Below are 25,161 nucleotides of genomic sequence, written 5' to 3' on the forward strand. Positions count from 1 at the left end.
GTGTATCTGGTTGTATCTCTGTCTGGGTGTATGACAGGCATCCTGTCTCTTGGTCTGGGTTTGTCACAGCCATGCTAGCTCTGTCTGGGTGTGTTACAGGTCTGGTACCTGGGCAATGAAACTCACCATCACTTGAACAGGACCGTGAATGGAGGGACTCACAGTCTGGAAACAGTCATGCTGCCGGCTGGGGTTAAATACTGTATCCAGGTAGCAGCCTTCAATGGAGCTGGGCTCGGGGTGCCCAGCAATGCCACATGCAGCAGCGTAGGTCAGAAGTGATGTTTTGTTTGTAGAGCTCTTTGTCCAGCTGGAAACCCCCAAGCCCCCTGTGATGGGCCCTGTGATCAGAGAGCTGGCTGGGGATGGTGGGACAGACAGATCGCTCGCTCACTTGCCCTCCCTTTGACATTCTGGCTTCCCAAGCTGGCACACTGGCCTGCTGGCTGTGCTCACTTGTGTCCCTTAGAAACCCTGGTTCAGTCACGTGGACCCTTGGCACCATTGCCAGCTGGCCAGACTGAAGTTTTAGGGAAGTCTGCAGGGACCCTCTTGGGGGCAGCGTGGAGGTCGTGCTCCTCGGTCTGTTTCCCTTCTCTGACGCCTGCCCAGTGGACCATTGGTTCAGGCAGCACCTGGAAGGGATATTTTTCTTCTCTGCATTTGACTCATTTCACGTGAGCCCCCAGACAGTGCTGGCTTTCTGCAGGGGCTTGGCTGGCAGCTGGGACTAGGGAATGTTGGCTGATGGTTCGAGCCAGGAGCTGGCTGTCTGGAATCCGGTTCTGTTCCCAGTTCTGTCTGCCTCTCGTTGGGTCACTTTGGCCACGGCCCATCCCCTTCCCTTTCTGCCAGGTGTGCCGCTCACAGGGCTCCAGCCCACAGGCCCTAGGGGTGTGCCAGGAGTGGTGGGACCTACTCAGCCTGGCAGGCTGGCTCCCTCTGCCAGCTGGGCCAGTCTCTGCTCATCACAGCTGACACCTGTCCCCGGCATTATCCCAGCTCTGAGCCTGGCTCCCCAGCGACACCCGCATAGAGGGGGACCCCAGCCCTTGAGCTGTGCAGGCAGGAGGCTCTTGTGCCCCTCCGAGCAGCAGCCCAGGTATTGCTGGGAGGGTAGCAAAGAGAGACTGGAGCCTGACCCAACCTCCTGCTGCGTCTGCACCTTTGCATTTAACCATTCGGTGTCTAGTGGGCAGGCAGGTGAGCAGCTCAGCTATTCCCGGGCCATCGTTCTGCATTGGACGAGCTCAGCTGCAGCCACTCAGCCTGTCACCTCAATCTCTGATCCGCCCCTTCCTTCCCAGAGCCCTTGGTGGAAAAGATGGCCAGGACTCCGGCTGTGCTCTCCGTCAGCCACATCCTGGCAGTGATTCGCCAGCCTGTCTTCATCGCTAGTGTGGGCTCGCTGCTCTGGCTCGTGCTGATGGTGCTGGCTGTCTACCTGTGCCAGCACCACGCCAGGGATTACAGCCAAGAACAGCAGCACGCCGTGGGCAAAGGTGAGAGCGAATCTGGAGCTATAGAACTCCGAGCCCAGCTGTCTCCCAGCAGTCACTAGCATGGGAGTGGGGGGCAGCAGGGGCCCTGGAACGACACATTATGCCTGGTCTATGTGAGTATGAGACACCCCAGCCCTTAGGGGCTCAGACCAGTCCAGCTAAAGCAGGGCTCCCCAACATCACCCCTGCTCGCTGGGCCCTGCAGCCTCCACACAGCCCTGGACATTACACTGGGGATTTGTCTTAGACGGCTCTGATTTCTGCCCAGATGTACCCAGAAAGGGGCCTGTCAGTGCAGGAGATCAGCAGGGCCCCTGCCCTGGGTGGTCTGGGGTGAACCCCAGGGGTTCCCTATCTCAGTGCTGTGGGAGCATGCCCAGGAATTATCCAGAAACTGGTGCTGGGACTGGTGAGAAGCTGGCCGAGTCCCCAGCATTGCGAAACTGGGTTGTAATCAGCCATGGGGGCGAGATGAAACTCTGGCAGGGGAAGACGGGCCTGCTGAGAGAGGTGGCCAAGAGGGGCAGCAAATGGGAGCCATGCAGCTCAGGACAGTCTGCTGGTACGCGAGCACCCTGGTCATTGCAAGGAGCCATCGCTGTGCAGCTGACAACCTCCCTGCCTCTCTCCCAGGTCTGTGCCGATATGCCAGTGACGACACCATCGTCAAGCACAAGTGAGTGACAGCTCGGCCCTACCACGGACAGTGATCTGCCTGGAGAAAATGGTTTTGAACCCTACGGCATAGGCTGGCCTGTATCCCCATTCAGCAAGCCCAAGGGTGGCCCACTGACAGGGAAGATGCCTGCTTTATTTCTGACCTGCAGCCCCCTGCTATCCCAGCCCTGGGCTCCCCACACAGCTCTGCCAGTGCCCCTCAATCACAACACACAGCCCCCTGCTATCCCAGCCCTGGGATCCCCTTCACACACAGTTCTGCTGGTGCCCCTCAATCCCAACCCCCAGCTCCGTGCTATCCCAGCCCTGGGCTCCCCAGTCACTGCTCTGCCGGTGCCCCTAGATCGCAACCCACAGCCCCCTGCTATCCCAGCCCTGGGCCCCATGCACAGCCCCTCAATCGCCACCTGCATCCACTTTCTATCCCAGCCCTGGGCCCCACATATGACCCTCTGTAAGACACCAAACAGCTTACAGTCTGCAGCAGCCCCTGCCAGCCCCACCTGTGCCCTGTGATAGTCCTGAAGGCACAAGGTGGTGAAGGCAGGCTGGAGGGGGAGCAGATTCATCTGGTCTCTGCTGGGGAGCGTGTGATGGCTTTGTGATGAGAGGCTGCCAAGCTAACACCCCTGTGGCGTCCTGGTGCAGAGAAAGGCAGGTGCCCAGGGTGCTGTGAGTTACGCAGCGCTCTGGGGCTTTTCCCTACAACAGATGACCAGATTCCCTGCTCACGTGGGTGCTGTGCAGCACCTGCCAACAGGAGGGAGCCAGAACCTGCCCGCTGCCCACCCTGACACACCCCTGCCGGGGGAAGCAGGCCGTACCTGCTAGGGCTCCCTAGGCTGGGAACGCAGAGGATCTTCCCACTCCCCCTGCACGTGGCCAGGGCTGGAGTGGGGCACTAGCCCTGTGCTAGCCCCTTCCACATGGACACAGGAGGAAGGTGCCACAGACTCACCCAGCCCGATGTGCTGGGGTTTACCAGAGCTGCTGCAGGTGACAGCAAAGCCCCCACCTGGTGCCTTCACCTGTACATCTCCTCCCCTCCCCAACCCCAGGATGGACGTGAGTGACTACCCGTGGCTGGCTGACAGCTGGAAAGCCACCTCCTGCTCCAAGACCTTCAGCAGCAGCAGCAGCAGGTCGAGCAGCCAGCTCCTGTGGGCTGAGACCAAAGACAGCCTGGACTTCCACCGCTCCAGTGAGTCCCTGCCGTGCCATGCTCCTGGCCATTCCCTGCCTGGACAGAGGCTCTAGGGTGACCAGGTGTCCCGATTTTATAGGGACAGTCCCGATTTTTGGGTCTTTTTCTTATATAGGTGCCTATTGCCCCCCACCCCCGTGCCCTGTCCCAATTTTTCACACTTGCTGTCTGGTCACCCTAAGAGGCTCCCGCATGGACCAGCCCACGCCTCTCGCTGCACCTTCAGGGCAAAGTCAGGACGTTCTGCCGAGGAGATGACACTCCCTGTGCAGGATCCCAGGAGCCCGGTCGCAGGCCGGCTGAGCTCCATGTGTGGGATTCCAGGAGACCAAGCAGGTTCTCTGAACAGGGAGAGGGTGATTTTCTGCTGGGTTTTGCTGTGAGAAATTCAGGGCTTGTCTCCCTGGTGTTCCCCCGAAGGTTCCCCGGAGGACTGGGGAGTCAGCAGGATTCTGGCATCACAATGCCCGTGGCGGTGGGACCTGGTTCATTGCAGGGGAGGCGATGGAATGCCTGGGTTTCCTGACTGGGGTCTTTCAGCTTGCACTTGAATGTCGCGGCAGCGTCTGGCTCCAAACACGTCAGCCCCAGGCCTGCGCTACCTGCAGTCTGGGGGGCAGCCGGCACTTCGGGGCTTTAACTGAGCCCCACACCTCCGGGGGGGAGGGCTGTCAGTAGGCTTGCCAACTTTCTAATTGCACAAAACTGGACACCCTAGCCCTGCCCCTTCTCCGAGGCCCCGTCCCCCACTCTCTCCATCCCCCCTCCCTCCGTTGCTCGCTCGCCTTCACCATCACTCACTGTCACTGGGCTGGCTCAGAGTGTTCAGGTGTGGGGAAGGGTGAGGACTCTGGCTGGGGGTGCGGGCTCTGGGGTGGGGCCAAGGCTGAAGAGTTTGGGGTGCAGGAGGGTGCTCTGGGCTGGGGCAGGGAGGTGGGGTGCGGAAGGGGGTGAGGCTCCAGGAAGGAGTTTGGGTGTGGGAGGGGGCTCAGGGCTGGGGCAGGGAGTTGGGGTGTGGGAAGGAGTGAAGGCTCTGGCTGGGGGTGCGGGCTCTGGGATGGGGCCAAGGATGAAGGGTTTAGGGCACAGGAGGGGCTCTGGGTTGGGGCAGGGGATTGGGGTGGGGTAGAGCTGCAGGCTGGGTGTATCTGTGGGGCAGGGGGAGATCTGTGGGCTGGGTGCGTCTCTGGGGCAGGGGGTGGGAGGGAGAGCTGTGGGCTGGGTGTGTCCGTGGGACAGTGGGGGAGACTGTGGGCTGGGTGTGTCTGTGGGGTGGTGTGGGAGACTGGGCTGGGTGTGCCTGTGGGGCTGGGGATGGGGAGAGAGCTGTGGGCTGGGTGTGTCTGTGGGCAGGGGAGAGCTCTGCAGGCTGAGTGAGGCTCATGGAGCCCCTGGAGCCTAACACACCATGTCTCTCCCTTTCTCTCTGCAGCCATGTCCTTTGACAGGCCGAGCCAGAGCTCCCAGACCCCGGGTGTCCCACGGGGGCCCGACAGCAGCAGCCTGTACCGGGTGCTCTATGTCGACCTTCCTGCCAAGGACATGCAAACCTTCCACCGCCCCCCGCTGCCCAGCACCCCTGGCCCTCACTGCAGAGCCCCCGACCCCAAGCTCGGGCCTCATTACAGGCAGAGCCTTGGCATGGAGAGCAGCTGTGTGGGGGGAGCCGAAAAAAGAGGGCTGTGGAAGCCAGCGGGCCCCGGGCCCCCCAGCCTCACCCTGCAGGGACCCTGGGAGAGTAGCAGCAAGAGAGGTAAGGGCCGTGGGAAGTCCCAGCTGGGAGCTGGGGCTCTGACCTCAGGGTGGCTGGGCCTGCATTCAGGGGCTGCAGGGTGCCACGCAGGCACACAGGCCCAGCGGGAAGGGTTGGCATTTCCCTCCTGACCCGCTGAGACTGTGGCAACGCGCTGCCCTGCCACACTACACCTTGCATGTGCTGACACCAGCCCAGACGGCGGGACCGCCATCGACCGTAGCCTGCCACAGAGCCCAGCAAGCTCAGCCTTTCCCTAGTGTGGCCATCCCACTGGGCGTAAGCCCCGCCAAACAGCCCAGTGCCGTGCCCCTGGCATTCCCCCACCCCCACTCCAAGGCCTGGACATGGGCCTGCTCCCCGACCCCAGAGCAACCCTTCGGCTGTTCTGCTGGCATCACAGCCCGGCTGGGCCTGCCCATGGAGGGGACCTTCGCCTGGGCGGTTGGCCAGGGCCTTTCTTCTTCTTTGCCCTTGTCCTGGCTTCACACTAGGGTCTGGATCTGCACCCGGGACGAGCCCTGTGAGCTCCAGCATGGCTCCCAGCAGGGTGTCGGGGGAGGAGCAGCACACTGCCCCAGCCAGTCCCTTCCCCAGGCCCCACGGCACAGGAGGGTGCTGGAGGAGGGGAGCAGTGGGAGCACTGGCAAGTGCTGCCTGGCTTCTTGCGGCACTAGCTGAGGGAGCACGGGGCTGGTGTGTGCCCCGGGAACGGGACCAGGATCACACTGACAGCAGGGGTCGTAGCCCAGTCCAGCAGCAGCACAGAGCAGGGGGCAGACATGGAAACCAGGGCTGCTGGGTTCTGTGTGTGCCCCTGTCTGGGCCTGTCCAATGCTGAGCACTGGGGACCAGAGCCCTCGTCCCTCCCCCTCTCCCTGCACCTCTGTGCTCTGAGTCCAATGGCTGAACAGCCCTCAGGCAATGCAAAGTATTGCTGGCATTGTACACCTCCCATGCCCTCAGCAACAGCCCTGCCCTGCATCCCCTCAGCCTGTGACACCCACCACCACTGTCCCACATGCCAGCTGCATCCTGTCCTTGCATCCAGCCTCCAGTCCCCAGCTCCTGGCAAACCCCAGAGAGGGAAACATGTGCTGATCCCAGCAGCCTCGCCGCCTTCAGAGGGGCTGCCAATGTGGGAGAGGGAGGCTGCTGTGGAAGGGGTGCTGAGGGAGGGTGGAATTTAATTAGCTCCAGAGTTCAGGGACAAGCCGGCACCAGGGAGGTTAGCGAAAGTCAATGGAGCCTGGTTACTTGCCACGATCTGTGCAGTAAGTGCTCCCTCCCTGAACCGTCCCAGGCACTATCTGCAGCTTGGGCCCCAGCTGCTCTGCCTCTGGGGATTTCAGCCAAGCCAAATGCATCCAAAGTCCAGTTGGGAAGAGGCAGCACCAGGGAGTGACTTTGGTCCCTGGCCCAAACACGTGCGCTTGAGTGGACAGCAAGGACACTACATGCTGTGGGGAGGCAACACTTCACCCCAAGACAGCTGGCCTGACCAATCTAGTGCAGGATTCGCTGATGGAGTCAGATCCCCATGTGATGGGATCCCCCCGGGGTGCCACCTGGGACTGGAGTACCAATGAGCCCTCTAACTCATGAGCCTGGGATCCCTTTCCCACTGTGCTGCTCCCGGTCCTACACTTCCACCAGCATTCATACAGGTAGGGACACACCCAGCTGGAGTTACATGCAGGCTGTCTGACCAGCCACTGCATACAACAACAATAGAGAGGCTACAGCCAAAATAACCACCAGCTTCCCAGCCTAGGACCTGCCCCCCGCACTCCAGAGTATAAACCCAAAATTATTCCATCTTGCGCTGCACATGGGGACTGTACAGTGCAAGGTCATAGAGTTCACCCTTCAGTGTGGAGAGGAAATGCAACAGCCCCTGCAACAGCCCTTGAGCTATTCCCAAGCACTTATTTCCAAATTTACTGGTTTAGATTAAAACGTAAAGCAAGTGTATTACCTACAAAAAGATAGATTTTAAGTGATTATAAGTGATAGCCAACAGATCAAAGCAGATCACCTAGCAAATAAACAAAAATGCAAACTAAGCACTAGAAAGATAGGATACGAATTAGCAAATTCTCACCCTGTCTGATGATACAAGCAGGTTGGGAGATTCTTAAGGCACAAGATACACTTCTTTTGCAGCTTGGAATCCCCAGGGTTTTCATACACAGGCTGGAAACCACTTTGCCTGAGCCCAGCACTTCCCCAGTTCAGTCTTTAATACGCAGGTGTTTTCCAGATTCCCCTTGTGTGGGGCATGAAGAACAACAGATGATGTCACTCCCTGTCTTCATAGAGTCATAGAATATCAGGGTTGGAAGGGACCTCAGGAAGTCATCTAGTCCCACCCCCTTCTCAGAGCAGAACCAATTCCCAACTAAATCAACCCAGCTTTGTCAAAGCCTGACCTTAAAAACCTCTAAGGAAGGAGATTCCACCACCTACCTAGGTAACCCATTCCAGTGCTTCACCACCCTCCTAGTGAAAAAGTTTTTCCTAATATCCAACTTAAACCTCCCCCATTGCAACTTGAGACCGTTACTCCTTGTTCTGTCATCTGGTACCACTGAGAACAGTCTAGATCCATCCTCTTTGGAACCCCCTTTCAGGTAGTTGAAAGCAGCTATCAAATCCCCCCTCATTCTTCCCTTCTGCAGACTAAACAATCCCAGTTCCCTCAGCCTCTCCTCATAAGTCATGTGCTCCAGACCCCTAATCATTTTTGTTGCCCTCCTCTGGACTCTATCCAATTTGTCCACATCCTTTTTGTAATGTGGGGCCCAAAACTGGACACAGTTTTCCAGATGAGGCTTCACCAATGTTGAATAAACGGGAATGATCACATCCCTCAATCTGCTGGCAATGCCCCTACTTATACAGCCCAAAATGCCATTAGCCTTCTTGGCAACAAGGGCACACTGTTGACTCATATCCAGCTTCTTGTCCACTGGAACCCCTAGGTCCTTTTCTGCAGAACCGCTGCCTAGCCATTCAGTCCCTAGTCTGTAGCAGTGCATGGGATTCTTCCATCCTAAGTGCAGGACTGTGCACTTGTCCTTGTTGAACCTCATCAGATTTCTTTTGGCCCAATCCTCTAATTTGTCTAGGTCCCTCTGTGTCCTATCCCTACCCTCCAGTGTATCTATCACTCCTCCCAGTTTAGTGTCATCTGCAAACTTGCTGAAGGTGCAGTCCACGCCATCCTCCAGATCATTAATGAAGATGTTGAACGAAACTGGCCCGACGACCGACCCCTGGGACACTCCACTTGATACCAGCTACCAACTAGACATGGAGCCATTGATCTCTACCCCTTGAGCCCAACGATCTAGCCAGCTTTCTATCCACCTTATAGTCCATTCATCCAGCCCATACTTCTTTAACTTGCCAGCAAGAATACTGTGGGAAACTGTATCAAAAGCTTTGCTAAAGTCAAGGAATAACATGTCCACTGCTTTCCCCTCATCCACAGACCCAGTTATCTCCTCATAGAAGGCAATTAGGTTAGTCAGGCATGACTTGCCCTTGGTGAATCCATACTGACTGTTCCTGATCACTTTCCTCTCCTCTAAGTGCTTCAGAATTGATTCCTTGAGGACCTTCTCTATGATTTTTCCAGGGACTGAGGTACGGCTGACTGGCCTGTAGTTCCCCGGATCCTCCTTCTTCCCTTTTTTAAAGATGGGCACTACATTAGCCTTTTTCCAGTCATCCGGGACCTCCCCCGTTCGCCATGAGTTTTCAAAGATAATGGCCAATGGCTCTGCAATCACATCTGCCGACTCCTTTAGCACCCTCGGATGCAGCACATCCGGCCCCAGGGACTTGTGCTCATCCAGCTTTTCTAAATAGTCTCGAACCACTTCTTTCTCCACAGAGGGCTAGTCACTTCCCCCCGATGCTGTGCTGCCCACTGCCTTATAGAGCTTTAACATATGGCAGGAACCCTTTGTTCCAAACTCAGTTTGTGGAAAAACCTGTACATCCCAAGATGGAGTCCAGAGTCATGTGGCCTGGTTACATGCCCTTGCATACCTTGCTGAGTCATAGCAGCCATTACTTACAGCCTGTCTGCAATGTTCACAGGAAGGTTAAGTTCTTCCAGTGTCCATTGTCTTTGCTGATGGGCCATCAGCGCTGTCTGGCTTCTTCCTTATTGTACCAGAAAGGCTAGCTGTGGGTGTCACCCAAAGTAAGCACGCTTGAAATATAGATACATAGTCAATATTCAGAACTTCAGATACAAAAATGATACATGCATACAAATAGGATAATCATATTCAGCAAATCATAACTTTTCCACTGACGCCTCATGTCAAGGCTTAATCCTCACTCTGTCACTTTGAGTACAGAAGGTGGGGGCCTGCAAGGATTTTGAAAATTAATACTGGCCATTCCAGGCTTGTATTAAACTCCCAAGGTTACAACTTTTCTCTGACCCTGGTTTGGTAAACGCTGCCACCACCCAAATGCAAAAAAAAACCCTTGGACCCAAGAAGGAGCACCTGGGAATTCCTCCCTGTGGGGTACCCTCAATCCCTTTCATGCCCCCTCTGGGGAGGAGCTGAGAAAGAAAACAAAGGAAATTAGCTGTGCTACCAGCTAATCAAACAACATGCACAAACCTCTTAGGACACCAAAAATCCAATCCTGTTCTTAAAAAGGGTAAATTTTATTAAAAAGGAAGAAAATACATCTGGAACTTAGGCATTTTACTAAATCGTAAAAGAAATAATTACAAAAATTAAGCATCAAGATAGCTCTCTTGAGGTTCAGCTTAAAAGTTACAAGCAAAACAAAAGCATCTGGGGTTAGCACAGAGGAGCTTCACAAGCCAAAATAACGAAATAACCCTAAATGGGTCTATTTAAACATGCCCCGTCCAATGATTTCTTCTAGGTATGGAAGATGAATTTTTATACCTTACACAGCATTGCTGCTCCGTGACTCCTTCTCCAGAGAACAACAGACAAAAGGAAAGTTTCTTTTCCAATTTTAAAAAGTTCTAGCCTCCCATTGGCTCTTTTGGTCAGGTGCCCACTTTTTATTTTTCTTTACCTGGGGGACTTCTTAACCCTTTACAGGTAAAGCAAGCAGAGAACAGCTACCAAGAGGGATTTTACAGCTAACTGGCTGGCTGGCTGTCCATCAAAGGGAGCTCCTCCCCCACACACTTCACTTCACATGACCCATCTGGTATAAAATGCACCATAATTATGCCATAATCATATCATAATCATATTGCTGTGAAGAATATGGGGTGCAGTGTCACACCCCATCCCTCCAGCCCTATAGAGTTCCAGGGAATTTAAAGTCCATCAGGATCACCTGCTCTGACTTCACAGAGACCCTCATCCAGGTGCCCCGTCATTTAGTGCAGTAACTGGTGTTTGACTGGGCACTGAGCCTACCTCTTTCGGACCCAGGCCTCTACGAAACCTGGCCCAGGTGCTGGAACTAGGGGTGCTGGGGGTGCTGCAGCTTGAGGTAGTAATAACAACTCAAACACATGGTTTCCACCTTCAGCATCCCCAGTGACACCTGGTTTCATAGGAAGTGAATTCACCAATTTCCTTGGTCAAGGAAGGACGGTGGAACAAAGAAGATGATTGAGTTCATAATCTCTCATAGCTGGGAATCATCCATCAGCAACTGCAGATCTTATCGGTCTGCCAAGCCTGGCAACAGTGACCACTAATTAGTCTCTGCACGTTTCTGTCTTAGATTAACGAGCATAGGCAGAGCGATGATTGGGTTACCAGAATTCAAATGATCCAATCTAAAATTCAATAGCATTCAAAACTGCTGTGCAATTGAAATCTCAGACAGGTTTGAGACTGCCAAAGTATGCCGATTCTGCCTCCACCTGGATGGGCTTCAAATCCCAGATAACAGTTCCACAGGAATGCCACAGATTCCTGCTGCCTGGTTTCCCTTATGTATCTTTACATCTCTGTGGATTTTGGTGGATTCGCCAGGATCGTTTTGCATGGAATGGGTGAACTCAGCAGCAGCCTTAATGTCAGGGTCCAACAAAACTGAGAGTGGATTTACCAGCTGGCTGACATGGTCCCTCCAGCATGCCACACACTCCACCTCTGCACTGAGTAACTGATCAGAACTGGAGTCGACCACATCAAATGAAAGATCTTTCTTGGGGGTGAGCTCCACAAGTGTTTGCAGAAGGAGGCCACATTGTTCTTGGCAGAAGATTCCTCGAGGGCGACAGCATGGACTCCCATAAGAGCTTTGCGGTCATATTGCTATGACTGTCCTTGGTCCCCAAAATGGCTAAGAAGCCCTGGAGCTCCATTAACACCTTAGCCGTGTTTGAACAGTGTTGTATGGCTCATTTGGAAGGTGATATGGTCACGTGTCGTAGGCTAAATAACATTCGTAATCAAGCAATGCACGAAACAAGGACTGAAACAAGACTGAAAAGAAGCTGGACACCAGTCAGATGAAGCATCTCTGAATGATCAAAAATATCAAATGGTTCAAATTAAAGTTGAATGAAGAGACCCATTTTCTAGTTACAGAGGTCCCGCTCTCTCAAACAGTTGTCCAGTGTTCTAAGGGAACACAGTCATCTACTCTGAATGTCTATCAGCTTCCCTGCAAAAATCACTTTTGATTTGGAGCTAGACGGAAAGGACACCCCGGAGGACCTACAATACAATGGCTGGATGCTGTTGACAGACACCTGTCCCACACTGGAATACTGCCCTGTCATGCGCCAGTTTTGGCTCATCATGGAGTCGCAAACACATTCAGTGATCTCTATGGTGGCCAAGCTACTAGACCAGTGGTCCCCAACCTTTTGGCTGGCAGGCACCAGCCGAAGGACCACAGTGGCGGCGGAGCACCCGCCGAAATGCCACGGCGGTGACGCCTCTCGATGACGTCACTTGTCGACGGCAAGCAGCATCATAGAGGCGTTCCTGCCGAAATTCTGGGGCAACACTTCTCAATGATATCGCTTGTCGGCGACAAGTGTCGTCATCGAGAGGCGTCCCCGCCACGGCATTTCGGCGGGTTCTCTCCCTGGGGCCAAGCCGTGGGCACATTAAGATGCCCCCCTCGGGCGCCATGGCACCCGCGGGCACCGCGTTGGGGACCACTGACAATCACAATGATCCCTTCTGCTCTTCGAATCCATGACTCTAGAATCTGCGTGGCCCCTCCCTGTACTCTGGGGCCAGTCATGGCCCTGCTCAGGACCGGTGTAAGGGGATGTCTGTGATTGCAGTAAGGGCAGATCTAGCTAGCTCGAAGCTACCTCAGGGAACAGCAGCAGCGAAGTTGCAGCAGCACCGGTAGTGGCTGCTTGAGAATGTACCCGGGATCCTGGGTGGTCAGGGCTAGCCTGTACCACCCCCAGGCTGCCATGGCTTCACTGCTGCTGTTCCCCGAGTTTGCTTTGATCTAGCTAGATCTGCCCTTTCTGCAAACACACCTGCAGCTGCAGTGTAGACAGACTCATAGGCTTGAAAGTTATATCGGCATAGCTACGGCAGTCAGGGAAGTGAACCAACAACACTCTGACCGGGGTAGCTTTGCCCACCTGACCTCCGGAGTAGACACAGCTATGCTGACAGAAGAGGGATTCCAATGACGTTGTCAAGTTCTCTGGAGTGGCTGACAACCGTGAGTACCAACTCAGGGCAGACTGGCACAAACCCCAAACTGGTGGTGTGTTCCACAGTTAGAATTCACCAACCCAGTGACAAGTGTGAACTCCTCCAACACTAACAGCCTAACCATGGAGTCACAGACAGTCCCCTTGGGCACTCCAGTCTATCTGGCTTTTGTGATAGATGGTCCCTTACACCAAAAACCACAACACTCAGGTTATCTTCAGTCCCAAAGGACAAATCACTTACCCCAGGTCAATGACACCTCAACTCTCAAACCCAAGACAACACCTGTAGCCAATCCTATAATAAACTAACTAAAGATTTAATGGATAAGAAAAAGAAATGAGAGACACTGACAGGGTTAAAGCAGTAAACACACACACAAATGAGTTACAGTCTTAGGTTCTAAAAGGTGACAGACGTTTCTATAATCAGCAAGCTCTATATGGTCTCTCTCTTGCGTACCCTTAGAAGTCTTTGCCCCGCAGAGGTAAAGCAGCACAGAGATAAAGTTCCTTCTGGCCAGGCATTTTTATTCCCTTCCCCCAGAGTTCGAAGGGATGTGATGAGCACGTCTACTCTTCAGGGATATGAGGGGAGCAATCAGCGAAGTCTTTTGTGCACTGATGTCCCACAATGGCTTGTCTGGTGTCTGTAGACCTTTTGTGTGGGCAGGAAATGACACCTCTTGTGGTGAATGAGTATTTCACACCTGGCCGTGCTTCCTCATGACTCCGGGCTTTGCGGGTTTATAGCAAACGCTTCTCTAATTGCAGAGAAAATACGTAAATGTTGCCCTATAACAGGATACAGATGTTATATGTGAGATTAACACATGCAGCAACTCACAAGCATGTCATAAAGTCCCAACACTGAACACATTATAACTCTAACATCTGTTGTAACACACTGGTGAGCCAGGCTGGTTTCCAGCTGGGCATTTGTCAGGGAGACCGGGGGGCCTTGGCATAAGCTGGCACCTGGCCTGGCAGTGTCACAGACATAGCTAATGTTCTCTTCTGCCAACGTTGGCTGCATCTACGGGACACAGCTGTGCCGGGATAGCTCTGGTACACAGCTGTGCTGGTGTAGTCTCTGCAGTGGAGATGTACCCCAAGCCGGGGCAGCCTGGGGGCCCTGGGAAGTGAATAGCTGTGGCGCAGTGTGCACCACCCCGTCCCAGTGGTGCTGGGGGCAGAGCAGGGCAGGCTGGAGGTGCTGCGCAGGGGGATTCCCAGGCTCAGTCACAGTTATGTCAGGGGCCCACATGCGAGTGAGGACTGGGCCCAAAACCTCCTCACAGGCTCCTCCACACTTGGTGACACGTCCAATACAGCAGCCACTGTCACGGGCCAGATTCCCAGGCACCACCTCTGGCCTCAGTGGGCGCAACCCCATCTTCACAGCTCCAGCTGAGAGCAGGTGTGGCCTGAGAGGGGCCCCGAGGAGAGGTGCAGCTCTGGTTATCCCCCACTGCTGTTCCACTGCTCACCCCTCCTTTCCTTTTCCCCCAGAGCTGCAGCAGGTGCACAGCACCCCTGTGCTGTCACCCAGCCTCCCGGCATACTCCAGCAGCCCTAGCAGTGTGCCCAGCACCAGCAGCCCAGGAAAGCGCCATGCAGGAAAAGGTGAGCATGGCCTGCCCCACAGACCCTCCTCCAGCTCTGGTCCCAGAGCGCTGGGGCTGCAGCACCAGGCCAGGCTGCCCTTCCCCAGTTGCCTGGGGGCTGGACGGAAGGGGTGCTGGAGAAGGTCAGGACACCTGGAACTCCAGCTCTGCAAGACAGCAGTAGGGTGCAGAAGAATTTCTTGGGTACCCTGCAGGCCTCTGAGTGCTATGGGACCTTGCGGGACACTGCGGAAAGTTTGGGGGAGATTGGGTCTGCCCGTTGATCCCTGTCGTAATGTGGGAGGTGCATGGGGGGCTGTTAGCCTACAAGGCTCTCTGGAAGATGAGGCTGTGTTAGCGGAGGAGGTGGTGCTGGACGGCTGCATTAGTGGCAAGAGTCTCTGGGCACTTTGTTAGTGGGAGGTCTGGTGGGCTGTGTTAGCAGGCGTGTCTCTGGGGGTCTGTCTTACCCTCCGGAGCTCTTGGGCTGGGCAGTCTCTGGGGGTCTGTGTTACCCTGTGGAACTCTCCAGTGGGGGGCAGGGGATGTAATACTCCCTGGTTTTCTGTGAACCTCTGGCCATGAAGCCAAGGCCTTCCCCCTCCACACACTGCGGTTGCCTGGAGCCTTTTGCTGGCATCGCTTCCACACCAGCTGGTGGAGATGCCCAGGGGCCAACTTACTTGGCCCCTACTGGGGCTCATGCCTGGCCAGAGAACTCAAAGGCTGGGCTTGTTTGGGGCCTGGAGACTTAGCCTCCTCTGCTGCTCCCTAGGGACTCTCACAGGCCCCCCGTCTATCCCCTCAGGTACCCCCAGGTCCCTCTCCTGCTCCTCTGTACACCCCAAGCCCACCCCCTCACACTGCCAGACACTCGGGCTCCCCCAGCTACCCTGATCCTTCGGCACTTGCCCCCTCCCTGTCAACATGCTCCTGCTCCACTTTGTCCCCCAGGACTGGTCCCCCTCTGCTGCCCTGATCCTGCTCTCCCGGAGGCTGGGGGCAAGCAAGGGGAAGGTGTGGGAGCCTTCTGGGGTCTGCATGGCCTGGGGAGCTGCACTGGGAACCATGGCCAGGTGCTGCCATGCACAGGCTGGGCCCCAGTGAGGGACAGCTGGACATCTGGCCTGCAACTGGGTGCATGTCCCTGGCGTCTTGCTGCTGGCCCTGGCCACTGAGTGGGGTGGATTCCTTCCTTGGAGCATCTCTTGCCCTAGCTGCAGACACCTTCCTCCAACGCCAGGGACCACGCTGAGCAGAGCCATCCTACCCAGAGGCACCTCTGATTTGGCAGCCTGGGCTGGCCTAGGGCAGAGCCGGCAGCATCCAGGCCGGGGCAAGATGAGGAAACTGGCAGGAGAAAAGGAGGTGATTCTGTTAGCCACTTCCCTGGGGCTCCAGGCCCATCCGGGGGACAGCAAGCACCTGGGGGCAGGGCTTGAGTCTGTTCCCCCCTTCCTGACCGTCCCCATGCCTGGGCTGCTGCGAACTGCTTGGGAATCCATTGCCTCTCCTGCTCTCCATGCGGTGCTGAGCCAGCCAGGGCAGCCATGTCTAGATCTCACTGCCCAGCCACGTAGGGCATCACTGCATCACCCCGGTCTGAGCTCTGCCAGGATTTGCATTACTAGAGAGCCGGCAGCAGGGGGCACCAGCACCCCACACAGTCGCCAGCCGGGGCTCTTCCATAGGGATAAGCATCCCCCAGCCCGGCCCTGCCCAGTGCTCATCCTGCGGCACCCCTAGCTCTGCCCCCCAGCCACAGGAACGAGTGGCTGTGCAAGTGCTGCAGGAGGGGTGGGGTGGAAGGCACTATGCTGGGCGCTGCCCCTCCAGCCGCTCACCGGGGCTGGTCCCCCATTCTGCACACCCTGTGGCTGGGAGTCGCGCTTGCAGCCCCAAAGGCAGGGCGGGCTGCTCAAACAAAGGGGTGCTGGGACTGACTAATGGGTCCAGACTGGGTCTGGCTTGGTTTCAGCCCCACAAGGTCCAAACCCCAAGTCGGGCCCTAGATATCAGACACTGACCCCCACATCATGATATTTTCGAAAAAGAGAAATCCTGTGGGGCTGGCCCCCAGGCTAGGAACAGTTGGCCCCCTGCTGAGCTGGGCTGGATTCAATGCTGTGCCCTCCAGGGGAACGGCTCACAGCCCCGCAGCAATGCCCTTAGGCAGCCCATCCCCTGCAGGCACACCAGTCCACTGGGAGAGCGCTACATGTATTAAATCGACTTCTGTTCTTCCTGGGGCTCTCCGGGCAGGGGCTGTCTCTCTCTTCTCCCCCTGCTCCCCCACAGGGTGCCTTCAGCCGCAAACACTGTCTGCCCCCACCCCTGCTTTTCAAGGCACAGCCCCAGGAACCAGGCTACAACCACTAAACATGCAACAGGAAACCCAACCTTCATGTAACATCCCAGGTCCCATCAGCTCACAATGCTGAGATGTAAAACCCCTCCAGCAGTAAAGCAGGGCCTTGCCCCAGCTGTTGTGCACAGGGGAATGCGTTGTGGCAGAGCAGCTGGGCTTTGGCTCTTTCAGACTTAAAGACTCGGCTTCTCCTCCCAGCTCTGCCTGCCCTGCGGGGACCGTGGACAAGCCGCCCGTTAGCATCTCTGTAAAACTGGTGAGATGTGGAACCTTGGGCAGAATCAGGGCAGTGAAGGGCACAGAAATATTAACAGTAGCCGCTGGCACATGGTCTCTGGTTTGCAGTTCAGTGCCCCTTCCGCCGTGGCTGTTGTGCCCCGCTCCCTTCCTTTGCTTCCAACAATCAAGTGATGGCTGCAGGCCTGTGCATCACCGTGAGACCCCTGCAACAGGGGCCAGTATAGTGTTGCTTCCGCACTGGCACCACGGCCCCCAGGAGAAACATGGGGTGGGGTTCAGCCCTGCCTCCTGCTATAGTGATCCCCGACAGAGAGAGTGTTTAGCTGGTGAGTTGAGCCTGTCTCAAACTCATCCAAACCCTTGCTCCAACCTTGCCCCATGTCACAGCTATCAGCTACATTCTTCTGTCCCACCCGGTGAACTGCGGGCTTGAGACATTCACCCCAGGCAGAGCTGGGAGCTGACCCCAGGGCTGCCAAGAGCCAAATTAGAGCCCTACCCACTGGGCAATGCTGCCTCTCTGAGGGGAGTACAAATCCTCAGAGGGAGGCGGCTCCCCCAAGCAGTGGTTCAGACTCTCTGCCCCCAACGCCCATTGGTTCCACTCTGGGCACAGCTCAGCTGTCTTGTTTCTATATTCTTTGAGAACCTCCAAATCGCTGGGCATGTGAACCTGTTAGGAGCCCCACCTTGCTGAGGGCTTTGCAGCCAGCTCTCGGAGGGGAGGCGTGAGCAGCTGTGCATCATAGGGAGGAGGTTGAGGGGCTGGTAACCTGCCCCTATGCAGTCAATTGCACGCACAAACACTGACATCTTTTTCCCCCTGGGTGCTCCATCCATGCTCTACCCTGAGTTCCCATCCCCACTCTGCCCCTGAGCCCCCTCCCTCACTCTGCCTCTTCCTGCCCCTCTCCCACTGCCCTGCCTTGACCGGCCTCTTCCTGCCCCAGCTTTGCCCTCGAAGCCCCCTGCCAGCCCGTTGCTCGCTGCTGTCTGCCCTCTCCCAAGTGCCATCTGCCTTCCACAAAACAGTCAATTGGTGGCTTCCACTGCACGGTGGATTTTTTCCAGGTGCCCCCCCCAGTTGGCTAATCCACCATTGGCCCCAACACCCTTGCCCCCTCTCAGCCCCCCATGGCACATCTGGTCCGAGGGGATCAGTGCCATCGGCGCTCCCAGACAGCGACGCTGCCATGTTAACTGGAGCCTGGCGAGGTGCTGCTGGGATGCCAAGGAAACAGGCTTTTCATACGGGAAGAAGGCCCGGCCTGCTGGCACTTACCAGTTGTAAAGATGGCTGCGGGAGACTCCCTGGCCCAGAGTCCTTGGTGAACCTCTGTGGCACTCAGGGACGGGCAGAGGGCTGTTTCCTGGGGAGGGGAGGGTTTCTGCCTGGGTTTCTCTGCAGTAGAGACATCAGGGCTGGCCAGGCTGGCCTTCCCTGGTTTGCTTATCTTTCCTGGATGGCGCCGAGGTGAGGCTGGGGGCTGTCAGCTCACCAGAGGCCTAGGTATGCTGGTTCCCAGCACCAAACCAACCAGTCTGATATGAATCCCTCCACTGCCTACCAACCTGGCTTCACCTTGTTGCGCTCACAGCAGGGCCCAGGGAGCCATCGGGCCTAGGCACAGCTGATCGTCCAATGTAACCAGCAAGCAGAAAAAGCCCTTGAGCCCCCAAGACTCCCAGCCCTTCCATCATCCGACAGAAGAGCCCGGAGCCCACGTTTGCAGGGTGCTTGTAAAGGGTGGGAGGTAGCTCTGAGACATCAGGAGCACTTGCAGCGGCACTGCGATTCCCCAGCCCTGCTTTGAAGGGTGAGCCGGCAGTGAACCAGAGCTGTGAGACCAGGCAGCTCCCTGCTGAAGGGCGGGGTGCTCAGCCATCCGGACAGGGAACACTCAGCAAAGCCGAGGAGTGCGGGGAACACCTACAGACCAAGGGCTGGCCGGCCTGCAGTGCAGGGGACCATGAAGAAGCATCGCCTAGGTGCTTTGATCTGCTGAGAGCAGCTGAGGTTGAGAGAAGGGCTCATGCCTTGTGGGGATCTCATTGCTTGTCGCTCCTTCCTCAAACCCCACAGCTGATGGAGCTGCCATGTGCCGAGTGGTTAATGTGCCTTTGTTCTCTCTTCTGGACCCACGTGGTTTCCCCTGTTGAAATTGGATCGGACCCGGGGGGGGGGCGGGAATGACAGGAGACAGATAACACCTGGCAGCTGGCTTAGGAGCAAATAGGAATGGCTACGGGGGCTGGCCAAACACTGCTCCCCAAGTGACAGCTTTCCAGCATCTCTGCGGAATAACACGAGGAGCAAAAAGGACAGTAGTTAAGGTTAGGCTGATTTAGTTGGGGATTGGTCCTGCTTTGGGCACGGGGGGTGGACTAGATGACCTTCTGAGGTTCCATCCAACCCTGATATTCTATGATTCTAGGGTGACCAGACAGCAAGTGTGAAAAATCAAGACAGGGGGTGGGGGGTAATAGGAGCCTATATAAGAAGAAGTCCCAAATATCAGGACTGTCCCTATAAAATCAGGACATCAGATCACCCTAGTTATGGTCTGTCCATGGCAGGTGTGTGTGGCCATCAAAGACAATTTTTAACTGCACTGGAAATGAGACAGGGTATCCCCGGGGTGGTGGAAGAGACAGTGTCTGCTGGCCGGGTGAGGAGAGCCGGCCTCAGAGCTCGGGGCGGCTCATAGGCGAGGGGAAGCCTCTGCCCTTGATCTTCATGCCTCGGTGAGTGGCTGGCGGGGTCCGAGCAGGACGGGGCTGAGTGCAGTCTAAACAGGGCCAGCTCCAGGCACCGGCCCCGCGCAGCCAACAGAGAGGGGTGGCACGCCCAGCTCTTTGGTGGCAATTTAGTGGCGGGTCCCTCACTTCCTCTCGGAGTGGGAGGTGGTAGTGCCGCAGATCGAAATCGCGGCTTTTTTTTTTTTCTTTTTGCTACTTGGGGTGGCAAAAATCCTGGAGCCGGCCCTGAGTCTAAAGGCACAGATGGAGAAGGCAGGGACATCAGCAATGTGCCCTCAGGTCCCTGCTGTTAGAGGAGGGAATGGCAGCCTCGGGCCAGGGGCCATGTCTCTAGGTCCCCTGGTGCCACAGAGCCTGGGCCACAGACAACATTATTCACCCTTGTATTGCGTCTATCCTCTGCATGTATCTGTGCTGGGAGCAAGCCGCCAGCACGTGGGGCAGATCCTGTGCTGCGTGAGAGGAGAAGGTCCCAGCGGGAAATCGGCACTGGGAAAGGCCTGTACTAGGCTGGAGGAGGCCTAGCACAGCTCACCAGCCATAAGCCTGTAGAGGGGGCAGATGGGAGAGACCCACGGCAAGCTGGCCCCCAACCAACAGGACAAGAGTTCCCATCTGCCAGGGCCAGTCCTGGACTTCCCATTGCACTGAATGAAAAGATTAGGAGTTTGTGCACGTGTAGCCTGCCTGTCACCAGGCCTCCAAACAGCCTCAGGATCAGCAGTGTGTGGTGGCTGAGGGTCCGTTGGCTGGGCTGCTTACCTGGATGCTCATTGAGATTTCAGCCTGGGGCACTGGGGAGCTGAGCTCCTGGAACCTGGTCAGGGGGTGGGTTGACTGGAGGATAAAGGGGTTACATGGGGGCTGTTGGGTGGGTTAGTGGGTTGCGGGGAGCAGGTGGGTAGGAAGTGGGCTAGGGGACTGGTGGATAGGTTAGTGGGTTGTGGGGAGCTGGTGGGTGGGTTAGTGGGCTCAGGGCCATCCTTAGGCATATGCAGCATATGCAGCTGCGTAGGACACCATGAAATTTGGGGTACCAAATTGCCCCTAATTTCATGGTGCCCTAGGCTGCTGCGTGCTGCATATGTGGCAGTACCAGCCCCAGCGATGAGCTGTATTCCTCGGCCGGCCCTCTCTGCAAGGGGCAAGGCCATCCCTGGGGGATGGGGGGCGCGGGGCCCCGGACAGCTCCCTCTATGATGCCTCTTACCCTTCCCCTCTGCTCCACCCCCAGCCCACCCCCATTCCAGCTCTTCCCCCAGCAACCCTGCACTCACCGGCATCAGTGGGAAGTAGAGCAACCCGGCCCCAGCCCGCTCTACTCTGCCAGCTCCCAGCCGTAGCGCTCCACTTCCCACTGGTGAGTGCGGGGAAAGGCTGGGGCCAGGCTGCTCCACTTCCCACTGCTGAGTCGGGGGGATCCCTTCCCCCAAACCCCCTCCCCCAAGCGACACAGCTAGGACTGGGGCGAGGGAAGTGGAGTGAGCTGCTCCTGGCCCCCTGCTAATCCCCTGGGCCACTCTGGGCCTGTGAGGTCCCAAAAAGTGCCCCCCACAGCTCCTGCCTCCCAGATCCTGTGGGGAGGGGAGGAGGCCTGGGGCCCCACACAGCCTCCCTGCGAGGGGGGCTACATCGGGTACCCAAATGGCTAGGGACGGCCCTGAGTGGGCTGGGGCCGGTGGGTAGGTTAGTGGTTTGTGGAGTGGGTTGCTTGGTGACTGTAGGTAGGTCAGTCTCTTGGGAGACTGGAGAGTTGGTTGCAGGTAAGTGGACATGTTGGGTGAGGGCTTGAGACATTGGATGGGGAGTTGGTGAAGTTGGTGGGGCGTGGCTGATAGGTCAGTTGTTTTCTCGGGGCCGGGGGATGTGGTGAAGGGCTGGGTGAAGATCAGTTGGTCAGTAGGGGATAGAGGCCTTTATGGGGCTGGGGGGTTGGTTAGTCGGGAGCTGATGGAAGGGTTGAGGCACTGGGGCATTGGTTGATTGGTGCTGGACGGCAGGTTTGGGCAGCTGGAGAGTTGGTTGAGACCACTGTGATCAATTAATCTGAGCTGTACATCCCAGGCCATAGGGCTTCCCTGGATTCTCTTGCTTAAACTAGAGCAGATCTTTTAAAAAAACATCCAGCCTTGATTTAAAAATTGCCTGTGGTGGAGAATCCACCATGACTCCTGGTTCCATTGGTTAATCACCCTTTACTGTTAATTTGCTCTTTTGAATTTGTCTAGCATCAGCTTCCAGCCAGTGTATCTTGTTGGGGTGGGTGGGCTGGGTCTGGTTATCTGGGGCCTGTTGGGGTGGTGGGGAGTTGGTTGGTGGGCTGGGAGGGATGGCAGGGGACTGGGGCCAGGTGGCTGATTGGCAGGTAGGCCGGGTTGGGGGGTGACAGCGGGCTGGACAGCTGGCTGATCATTTTCTCATGTTTTTTTTTTTCCCTAGGAGAGGATACCAAAGTGCTGAAAACCTTCAGCTCCCCCAAGCTGCTGCAATCCAGAGGCTCACTGCACAGAACTGGCACATTGCCCCCCCCTCCAGCTCCTCCCACTCCACAGAGCCCCCAGGGCCAGGGCATGCAGCCAGAGTAAGGGCCTTCTGAACTGATGTTAAGTGCCTGTTTACCCTGCTTTGCCTGCCAGATGAACTGCTTCAGCCTCTCTGGAGTGCACCCCCTGACCATCTCTGAAGGGCAGAACCCTGTGACCCAGCCACGCTGGGCCTGGCATTGCTGAAAAGGGCAGCCAGCTGTTTGTCAGCACTTGGGGTTTGTTCCTAACAACGTTCCTGAGGCTGAATAACCGACTGTAGCCAGAGGGACAGTAAAGGCAAAGCAATCCGAGGAGGAGGGATGCACACCTCCAGTGGGTTCGCCTCACCTGCTTTGGAGAGACGTCTTTCTCTAGCAGTGCTGGCAGTCTAATTTACAGGCTGCAACACTTTTTGCACGTCACTGAATCCAGCCCACCAGTTTGTAACCAGCTCCATGTCCTGCTGCTGCCCAGGGGCTCCAGGTTAGGCTGTCGGGCAGGGTGTGATGGGGACATCATGCCGGGCGGGGACTCCAGGAGACGCTGGCACTGGGAAGTTTGAAGGGGTGTCCTGCCCCCTCTCACAGCTGGTCGTCTGGGTCTGGACAGCAGGCGAGTGCCAGACTGTGCTAGACAGACTCTGTTGCCCCAGCCAGACCCTCTCCTCATACTGGCTCAGGTCCTGACATCTGGATTCCCACAGGGATGGGGCCCATGCTGGACTCGGAGCCAGTAGGGGCAGTGGCTGGCTCAGGGATTCCTTTCTGGTGCTTGAGCGTTACCTCACCCCACCGAGTACCAAGCACAAATCTCTGATGGGGAGAGCACAGCCAGTCTTGTGCCTAGCACCCCCTATGCCCATTCCTTTAGCGGCACCTAGAACTTGTCCTCTGCTGCCCCCATGACCCGGAAACTGGCACAGGCAGTGTGTGTGTAGGGGCCATGGGGGAGTAAAGCTAGGTCCTGCCTTCTACCTTCTTTGTGCTTAAAATGACATAACGGTCGGGTCCAGAGCAGGGTGGGAATCCCCCACTTGCTGTCTATAGGTCGGTTCTGGAGCCAGGCAGGAATCCCCCACTTGCTGTCTATAGGTTGGTTCTGGAGCCAGGCGGGAATCCTCCCCTCTTGCTGTGTACAGGTTGGTTCAGAGCAGCGTGGGAATCCCCACTCGCTGTTTACAGGTTAATTCTGGAGCAGTGCGGGAATTCCCCCTCACTCTCTATAGGTCGCTTCTGGAGCGGGGCTTGAATCCCCCCTCACTCTCTATAGGTCGCTTCTGGAGCAGGGCTTGAATCCCCCCTCACTGTCTATAGGTCGGTTCTGGAGCCAGGCGGGAATCCCCCACTTGCTGTCTATAGGTTGGTTCTGGAGCCAGGCGGGAATCCTCCCCTCTTGCTGTGTACAGGTTGGTTCGGAGCAGCGTGGGAATCCCCACTCGCTGTTTACAGGTCAATTCTGGAGCAGTGCGGGAATTCCCCCTCACTCTCTATAGGTCGCTTCTGGAGCGGGGCTTGAATCCCCCCTCACTGTCTATAGGTCGGTTCTGGAGTGGGGCGGGAATTCCCCCTCACTCTCTATAAGTCAGTTCTGGAGTGGGGCTTGAATCCCCCCTCGCTGTCTATAGGTTGATTCTAGAGTGGGGCAGGAATCCCACCTCGCTGTCTACAGGTCAATTCTGGAGCAGGGTGAGAATTGCCCCTCACTCTCTATAGGTCGGTTCTGGAGCGGGGCTTGAATCCCCCCTCGCTGTCTATAGGTCGGTTCTGGAGTGGGGCGGGAATCCCCACTCACTGTCTATAGGTCAGTTCTGGAGCGGGGAGGGAATCCCCCCCCCCGCTGTCTATAGGTTGGTTCCAGAGCAGGGCAGGAATCCCCCCTCGCTGTCTATAGGTTGGTTCCGGAGCGGGGCGAGAATCCCCCCTTGCTGTCTATAGGTTGGTTCTGGAGTGGGGCAAGAATCCCCTCTTGCTGTCTATAGGTTGGTTCTCTTTTCCCATGAGGATTCATTTAGCTACTTATCAAATGCAGTTAGGAACCTCCTGGTTTCACCTCCCCAGCCCTCCAGGCATGGGGTGAGTGCTCTCTGTAGGGGGGCGGGAGGTGCTGACAGGCCAGGCTAATGGGCCCACAGGTGCCCTGAGCTTGCCGGCCTTGCGCACGGAAGAACGGGTACTGTGTTTTCTGTGTTAGGAGGATGGAGAGGTTTGTCCAACATCCAGCTGACAGCGGCCCCTGGATGTTTGCCGTAAGTCCTGAGCTTCATGCTGTGGGACAAGGAGCCTCTCACCACCAGGGGAGCCCAAGGGTCTGAAGGGAGGCTGGGGGGCTCCAGAGCTGAGCAGGACTGGAGGAGGCGGGGCAGGCAAGGGCATGAGGGGGATGTGCCAGGGCCCAGCAGGGCAGGCTCCCCACGGTGATGGTGCCTGTGCCTACAGGAGCAGAGACGGTGGGGAGGCAGCCAGGCCTTTCCCGGCTGGAGAGTTGCAGCAGAGCACAGAGAACGCCCTTCGGAGTGTGCTGCCCTCACCCGCGCTGCCCTACCGCCGCCTTGCCGCTGCCTCTCCCGCACCCTCTCTCGGCGACGACGGGGAGGCCGTGCTGACGCCGGACCAGGTGGCTGCGTACCTGGAGCTCAGTGTGGAGGCCGAGTGCCAGAGGTAAAGGCTCCAGCCAAGCTTGGAATCCCCTCCCCAGCCTGCTGCAAGGCCCAGAGGCCAGGCACAACCTCTCGCTGCACCCACCCTCATATCACACCCTCCCTCTGCTCCACCAAGCAGGCTGCACACCCACCTGCATACTCACACAGACCCCTGCACACTCACACAGACCCCTGCACACGCACTCTAACTCACTGCACACAC

General features: G+C 56.7%; 1 protein-coding gene across 2 annotated transcripts in view; it reads left to right on the top strand.

The window, feature by feature from the left end:
* The window catches only part of ROBO4 (roundabout guidance receptor 4), an 82,934-nt gene that overhangs the window by 47,589 nt on the left and 10,184 nt on the right, over positions 1 to 25,161 (top strand). For both annotated transcript variants that reach the window (XM_030538445.1, XM_030538448.1), the window contains exons 10-17: positions 100 to 271; positions 1,308 to 1,502; positions 2,136 to 2,178; positions 3,239 to 3,381; positions 4,817 to 5,137; positions 14,313 to 14,426; positions 22,215 to 22,356; positions 24,736 to 24,957. In XM_030538445.1, the coding sequence (XP_030394305.1) occupies positions 100 to 271; positions 1,308 to 1,502; positions 2,136 to 2,178; positions 3,239 to 3,381; positions 4,817 to 5,137; positions 14,313 to 14,426; positions 22,215 to 22,356; positions 24,736 to 24,957 (1,352 nt within the window). The remainder of the gene's footprint in view (positions 1 to 99; positions 272 to 1,307; positions 1,503 to 2,135; positions 2,179 to 3,238; positions 3,382 to 4,816; positions 5,138 to 14,312; positions 14,427 to 22,214; positions 22,357 to 24,735; positions 24,958 to 25,161) is intronic.

The sequence above is a fragment of the Gopherus evgoodei genome, chromosome 19 (assembly GCF_007399415.2).
Source record: "Gopherus evgoodei ecotype Sinaloan lineage chromosome 19, rGopEvg1_v1.p, whole genome shotgun sequence".
Taxonomy (NCBI): domain Eukaryota; kingdom Metazoa; phylum Chordata; order Testudines; family Testudinidae; genus Gopherus; species Gopherus evgoodei.